Raw genomic sequence first — 7,129 nt, 5'->3', positions numbered from 1 at the left:
CCTTAGAGAGTACTGTGGGAGACAGAAAGAGTAGATTGCCCTTTAAGTTCTACGACTAATTTCTATTGGTTAAACTGGACCACGTTAAGGATAAATCCACATTTTGATAATAACATGCTGCAATCAGTTTTTTGTGTTGGCAATAAACTGCTTAAATCGCATATAATGTTCCATTAAGTGCTTTGTAGAGGGTGGTAAGAAATTGTGGACCTAATGTACTGAAAATAATTGTTGAATAAAATTAAACGATTTAAAGAGTCAAATAGTGTTCAAGTCCAAAACTACTGTATGCATTGTGCTGCATCTTTAATGATATTGGAACATTTAAAATAGTTTAATCCTTCATTATTTATGACAGTGTGTAGTCGGTCTACAGTCATGACATGGCCATTTGAAAGGAGACTTTAGTTAAATCGCTAATATACATAAATAGAATTGTACTATAATTCTAAACATTCACAAGCATTAGGCAATGTAACCATAGCTAAAACAGTAAAACGGAAGCATGAACGTGAAAAAAACCTTTCCGTCTGCAACTGTTATTAAATGCGTTGAAGCACTTAGTTTTATACCTTCCATGTAATCATGGACATAACTAGAGGAACAACGAAGCTGAATGCAGCTTTAACAAGCTGTGCGCGCTCCCGCGGCCGAACGGCAGTTTCTAGCAGACCATCACTTTCTGTCACTACCCCTTCTACATCCCATCATTCAAAAGCTAGATTGTTTGGTTTATTGGTTATTATAGGAGTGAGTTTTTGTTTATCTCGTTTGTTTCTATGTTGTCTTGACGCTTTGATGGACTGACGGCTTTTCCAAGGTGTACCCAGGGTGTACCCCGTCTCTCGTCTGATAACAACTGCTCTAACTCACTTGTTCCCACCCCGAAACGAGCGATCCTGAACTGGAACCTGTATGTGGGTACAGAATGATTATTTTCAAACTGTTTAAAAGTTATTTTAAAATCTTTGTTGAATCCCGAGTACATTTTGGCATACCGCGAAGAGGAACCTTTGTCAGAATTGTGGTTGATTTGGGATTGAAACTAGCGTCGGACTGATGTGGGCGTAAGGGAAGCAAAAGAAACTTCCTGTTTGGAAAATTAGACTGTTATTAGTGTATAGTCAGATATTGTACGACTTTCTTCTATTTGTTAAGTAAGTTCACTTATTTGTATCGATAACGTTAGCACGTACAATGGTAAAAACTGTAGCTCGGTGAGGCTAGCATTTAGCGTAGCAATGTGTGTCCCTGAAAAAGCTTCCCTCCCTTTCTTTAAAAGTAACTTTTAGATCTCGTAAATCATTCAGACAAATGGTGCTACAAATCAGGTAGAACAATTTTTGTATGTGCAGAAAAGTATAACATTTAAGATGGTATAACTTTTATAAAGTATTTGTTACAAAGTTATTGTTATGTAGTGCCTATTCTTTTAAAAAAAACAAAACAAAAAAACAGCTGCATTCAGAAGATAACATATGAGTCCCATGAGATGACATCTTTTGTATTACTGTGGATCTTCTGTCCATTTCTTCTTTTCAGTAAAGAGTATCGTTAAAAACGGAGGAGCCATGCCTTTCCTCCATGGATTTCGACGGATCATTTATGAATATCAGCCGCTGGTAAATGTTATCATAGGTCTTGTTGGACTGGAAGAAGGAGGAGGCTGTCAAGAAAACAGGTACACCTGAATCTGGATCAGTCTTCTCTGATTGTAGTTCCTGAAGTAAGTTGGGCTTTGCCAAATTGCTTTAACAACAAGACTGAAACTGGGCAAAGTGACAATAAACTGACAGCTGACCAAAATAAAGTTGTATTATACTTTTAAAAAAAAAAAGAAGAAACCAACTCCAGTAGTATTACTTTCCTTTAATATTAATACTACATCCAACCTCAGTTTATAGTTCTCCCTTTGTGTTGTCACAACAGCCCGAATGTCAGGGACATTTCATAGGGATTGATTGAAACATTTGTGGCGTTTCTTGTCAGAAGTCCTGAGGATGAGACCAGTCTGTGTGGTGCTTTAGTGGAGCTACTGGAGCGAGAGTCCCAGTCAGAAGTGTTCCTGGAAGGTATCAGCTATGCCTTGTTTAAAGTGGCAGAGCAGGGACCTGTGTATGCAGCTAAAATACTTCTGCGCTATGGAGCTTATATAAATTTTGAAGGTGAGTTTATTATTTGGAATTATACAGTTTAGTTAACTTGACAGTGCGAAAAGTTTCGTAACAAAAGAAATTGACTGCCTGTTCTTTTCCTTTTCCAGTGTCCCTCCCAAGTAAGTTAGCACTGACAAACTATGTGAAGTCCAGAAAATTTGATCTATTTTTTGGTACAAGTATTCAGCAGCATGGTCTTTAACGATAAGCCAATAAATTCCAGTGATAGATATGCTTGTGAAGGCATCACACCTTATAATGTTGCAAACCTTATATGCTTGTATTTTTAGATTTAGAACAAACATATTTCTGTTGTGAGACAAAAAAAAAATGTATCTCCTGCTTAATGATAAAAAAAAAAAGCACATTTGGTCAACTTTTCAATCAGTTAAAGATAAGAGTTAAGTATATGCACAGTAAATTTTCTGTTTGTGAATTGCTTGTTTTTTTCCACGATTCTAAGCCACTGTGTCGGAACAGCTTTAGCTACTAACTTCAAATATGCATTTATTGTTTTTTATTAAGTTGTAAAGCTAAGTTAAAGTTGAGCTGTGGCTAGAACAAATTTTCGAAAGTAGTTGTAAAACATAGTTTGTGTTTGTTCATGCTCTTTGTGTATTTACACCACGTAGGTAACATCACAGCACTCTGGTTTCAAAAGCAAAGAAATGCTTAAATCTTTTGCAAATACTTTGAGAGTTGTAGCAAATTATTTTCATGGGAAAGTGTTTTTGTTTGTGCAGGGACTAAAAGGTTATTAGTTTTTAAGATTTCCACTTATTCCATCATTTTAATGTCTGGTGGTACCTGGGTAATAAACATTTAATGACAGATTGCACTCTGAAACAATCTGTTATTAGCCAAGTAGCTGCATATGCACGGTGAGCAAGTTGACATATACTTCAGAGAATTAGTCTCTATTGTAAAATATAGTGAATTGTGATGTACTGTGCGTGCTGCTGCTCAGATGAAACCTGTCAAGACTCAGCTAAACTCTGTTGTGGTGACCTCTGGTGGATTTAGACATGTTTCCTCTGGGACATAATTAGTAGATTCTTGCACAGGCTGCTTCATTCATCTTTCACATTTCTTTAGTGTCCCTCCCAAGTAAGTTAGCACTGACAAATGCTTCCACATAGCGTGCAAAAATGGTCCAATCTTACTATTTTTTTTTCTAGTATTTGCCTTTTTTCCTTTCAAGTTTAAAAATAGACCACAAGCTTTCCAACAAACCCCAGTGCTGATTTGGTTAACGGTCATTATAGTGCATGTCTAATGCAACACTTCTCTTGCTCATATTCTCTAGTTTTTCTTAGTCTTTCTGTATTTGTATGTCGTCAGTATATTTTGATTCATTCTCATGCAGTGATTCAGAGCTACAAGGGGTCTTAGATGTCATTATGATCAGTAGCTTGTGTAGCTTACCAGGATATGCATAACGGTAGTAAATGAAGATTTCTTAAAATGCTATCTTATAAAGATGATTTTAGATTAATGTGGATGTTTGTTTCCATTTTCAAGACCCAGTGTCATACTACAACCCACTACATATAGCTGTGCTGAGGAACAGGCCAAACATGGTGAAACTGCTAGTTGGGCACGGAGCAGACATTGAAAAGAGGGACAGGGTGAGCATAAAAGGATCAATGATTTTGTGTCTGGTTTCAGTCCTAGATTTTTTTTTTTTTTTTTTTTTTTATCATTAAGCGTAAATATAATAAATTGTATTCTTTGTAGATCCATGAGAGCAGTCCTTTAGACCTCGCCAGTGAGGAGTCAGAGAGGCTGCCCTGTCTGCTCACTTTGTTGGATCTAGGTGCTGATGTGAATGCGAGGGACAAACATGGTCAGATTACACATGGTCTCTTCACTGAAACATATCCATTCATAGGCTCATTCAGTTATTCTTCAAGGTAACTGCTTTGTTCTTTTCTCAAAAGGGAAATCTCCTTTGCTCCATGCGTTAGCAAGCAGCGATGGACTGACCGTGCACAACACAGAGAACATCCAGCTTCTACTTGAGAGAGGTATTCATGCCAAAATGCCCTTCTATTCCTTTGTGTCCCGCAGGCAGGAAGTAAAACCGATGAGGGTCATGATGATATAAAATCCTCATCAATTTCCAGAAGTAAAATGCTGTCGGTCTCACTGTAGGTAGCATCATCTCTTTCTCGATGTTTGTGAAGTCGCAGGGACACAGACAAGACACAACATTACCGTGTTTGTGGGTTTTTTTTTTTAATAATACACGGATTCAGCAGAAACTTTTATCCAAAGCAACTTCCGTTGCTCAGACAGGGGGAGTACATAGTGCTAGCTGGCATTAATCCAGAAGCAGCGATCTTAAATAGCCTCCATCCATCCATTTTCTGTCGCGATTATTCCATGTCAGGGTCACGGGGAACATTAGCAGATTAGAATCAGGGTACATCGTCCGACCAGTCCGTCACAGCACCAGCACAGACAGACAACCAACCAACCATTCACGCTCACACTCCCTCTTTGGGAGAACTTAGCGTGACCAATTAACATGTATGTCTGAGGACTTTGGGAGGAAATCTGAGTACCTGGAGAAAGATCCAGCCGGGGCTCAAACCAGCAACCTTCTTGTTGTGAGGCTGTAGTGTTCATCACCACGCTACATAATCAATAAGTTCAGGAAAAAAAACTTGCAGATGATACAGCAGTAGTTTACACCCGCAGGTGTTGCCTATCTGACCAATCAGTGCTGTGCAGTTATTGAACTTAACCATATGGTATCAGCCTTGAATACCCAGTCATGGCAAGGTAAAACCAAAAGAACATACAATAGTATTAGTTCCATGCCGTAGAAAACTGGGGGAAAAGGATGTTGATCCAGTACCATATGACACAATGGTGGGTAATCAAAGAGCAGCATTTCTTTTCTTATTTTTTTAATTCAGCTGTGATGATGAAGGTTTCTTGATCAGACAGGAGGACAAGGTTTTTTTCTGGATTACTGTCCTATTTCTGACAGTCCGAAACTTTTCCAACAGTTAAAGAGGGATAAAATTAGATTAGATCTCTAGTATTAGTTTCTTTGACATAAAAATTTGTTGGACTATGATAAATTTTTTTCCACAGTTGCGTGTCTTGCGTTTTACGGGAAAAAGTTAATCACATCCTGGAGATAAAATCTCAACATGTTGTTTTTCTCTCTTTTTTTTTATTTTTGTAGAAATTACAAGCAGCTCAGTGTTGCTGTGATCCTTTATACACTGTGGGGAGTTTTTTTAACTAACATTTTATTATAGTTTTCTCATCTGTCTTTGTCATCAGGGTGTTTACTTGCTTCAGTTTTTTATTATTATTTTTATTATTATTCTTTCAGATGAAGTTTATATAATAAACAAAACGACAAACAAAACAATAACATTTTAAATGTGAAAGCAGTCAGGAGTTGATTCTAAATATTGTCCATGAAGAAGTTTGTAATGGTGAAGACATGCTGTATTGTATGCGGCGTCCGGTCTCAGATGCGTTGTTAAGTGGTGCTTTCTTTTCTATAGGCGCTGACATTAATGCTGCAACTGTCGATGGAGAAACTGTTCAGTCCTCAGTGGTGTTTCTGGTTAAGGAGGCTCTGGAAGCCAGCATGGAGGATGCTGCTGAGATTGGAAACTTCTGTTTGAAAACCACACAGCTACTGCTGGCTCATGGCGTGGATCCCAGCTGCTGCCTGAATGAGGATGGAGAGCCCTCCCTGACGCAGACAAGCCTGGAGCACTTCGACCTGCTCTTCCCACTGGCTGTGCTCTTAATCCACAGTGGAGCTTCTTTGGTTTGTTCCTTTCACGGTGATTCCTGTTGGTCGGGTTACAGGCTCCTTTTCCATAGGCTCCAAACAGCCCTGCAGCAATGCTCCGATCAAAGTCATGGTACTGAGCTATTGGAGCAGGCTGAGGTGTTGCTGGACTTGGCTAGGGTAGACGTCCCCATGCTACCTCTCCCTCCCAGGCTGGAGCTTCCCGATCAGGACTCTCACCCTTATGCCCAGGATCTTGTAGACCTGCACAAGCGTGTAGTAGAACGAAAAGCAAGCCCACCACCTCTGCATTGCCTTTGCAGAGCATTCATAAGGGGCTACCTCCAGCCCTGGCCACTGCAAGACAGAGTTAAAGCGCTGCCCTTGCCAGACAGACTAAAAGACTTTCTTCTTCCTGAGAACACATACACCCCAAAGCCGGGCTGGAGTTGCTTCAAACCCCAGCAGAGCCAGCAGTAACATTAACCACCGAATAGTTTCTGTGCTAGTAATAATCTAAAGTGAAAGAATTAGCTTGTAGGGATTTATGTAAATCTGTAAAATAAGCTAAACGTCTAACTTACCGAGGTGGCCTTTGTTCTTTACTTATTGTCTGTGCCAAATCTACAGACAAACGTGTATTTGTTTACTTTAGGATGCAAAATTCTCTTTGTACAAAGCAGTGTTTGGTGTCTGACAAAATAGTCTTTGTTTGGATGTAATTGTGACCCATTGGACTGCATATAGGAGTTGCAGTGATCTATAAAAGCCACCAGATGGCAGTGTTGCTCTTGATCAAAAGCAGCTCACAAGAGAGGGTCAAAGATTTAGTTATTCACTATTCAGCCCATTAAAGTTGATCCAGCTGAGTGGGGCCCATCTATTATTTATCGCCTCTATGTGATGTTGGTGTAATGTGGAATCTGTTGATCTTTTTGTGTAAAGTAAAGGAGAAATAATAAAAACTGTGTGTTTCACCAACACTGTGTTGTTAGCTTGGTATCTCTGTGGAGATTATATGGTGTTTGTCTCCAAAGAGGTGGATATTATTTTTTTGTTTGTCAACATGTTGCTGCGTATAATTGTCCAGGCAGTGGCAGTGCAGTGCTAAATAAAGGTGCCACAGTCACTGGCTACCTGTAAAACTGATGCCATGCATTTACCTCGTGGTTGTGCTCAAACACCAAACCTCAGCAGAGTTAAAGAC

The 7,129-nt window shown here is 39.2% G+C and overlaps 1 protein-coding gene across 4 annotated transcripts; it reads left to right on the top strand.

Moving 5' to 3' along the window:
- The first annotated feature begins 1,045 nt into the window (after positions 1 to 1,045).
- asb6 (ankyrin repeat and SOCS box containing 6) lies at positions 1,046 to 6,861 on the top strand. 4 transcript variants are annotated; one of them, XM_079251581.1, is made up of 8 exons: positions 1,046 to 1,157; positions 1,543 to 1,681; positions 1,993 to 2,165; positions 3,252 to 3,263; positions 3,678 to 3,784; positions 3,894 to 4,002; positions 4,097 to 4,183; positions 5,687 to 6,861. In XM_079251581.1, the coding sequence occupies exons 2-8, from the start codon at positions 1,572 to 1,574 to the stop codon at positions 6,400 to 6,402; spliced, it is 1,314 nt and encodes a 437-aa protein (XP_079107707.1). In that variant the 5' UTR covers positions 1,046 to 1,157; positions 1,543 to 1,571; the 3' UTR covers positions 6,403 to 6,861. The 4 variants fall into 4 exon arrangements, with proteins under 4 accessions (XP_079107707.1, XP_079107706.1, XP_079107709.1 ...); XM_079251580.1 differs by having other exon boundaries at positions 1,990 to 2,165; XM_079251583.1 differs by lacking the exon at positions 3,252 to 3,263.
- The last annotated feature ends 268 nt before the right edge of the window (positions 6,862 to 7,129 follow it).

This window comes from Telmatherina bonti (assembly GCF_933228915.1).
Source record: "Telmatherina bonti genome assembly, chromosome: 13".
Taxonomy (NCBI): domain Eukaryota; kingdom Metazoa; phylum Chordata; class Actinopteri; order Atheriniformes; family Telmatherinidae; genus Telmatherina; species Telmatherina bonti.
The sequence above is the reverse complement of the archived record's forward strand: the minus strand, read 5'-3'. Positions and strand labels throughout refer to the sequence as shown.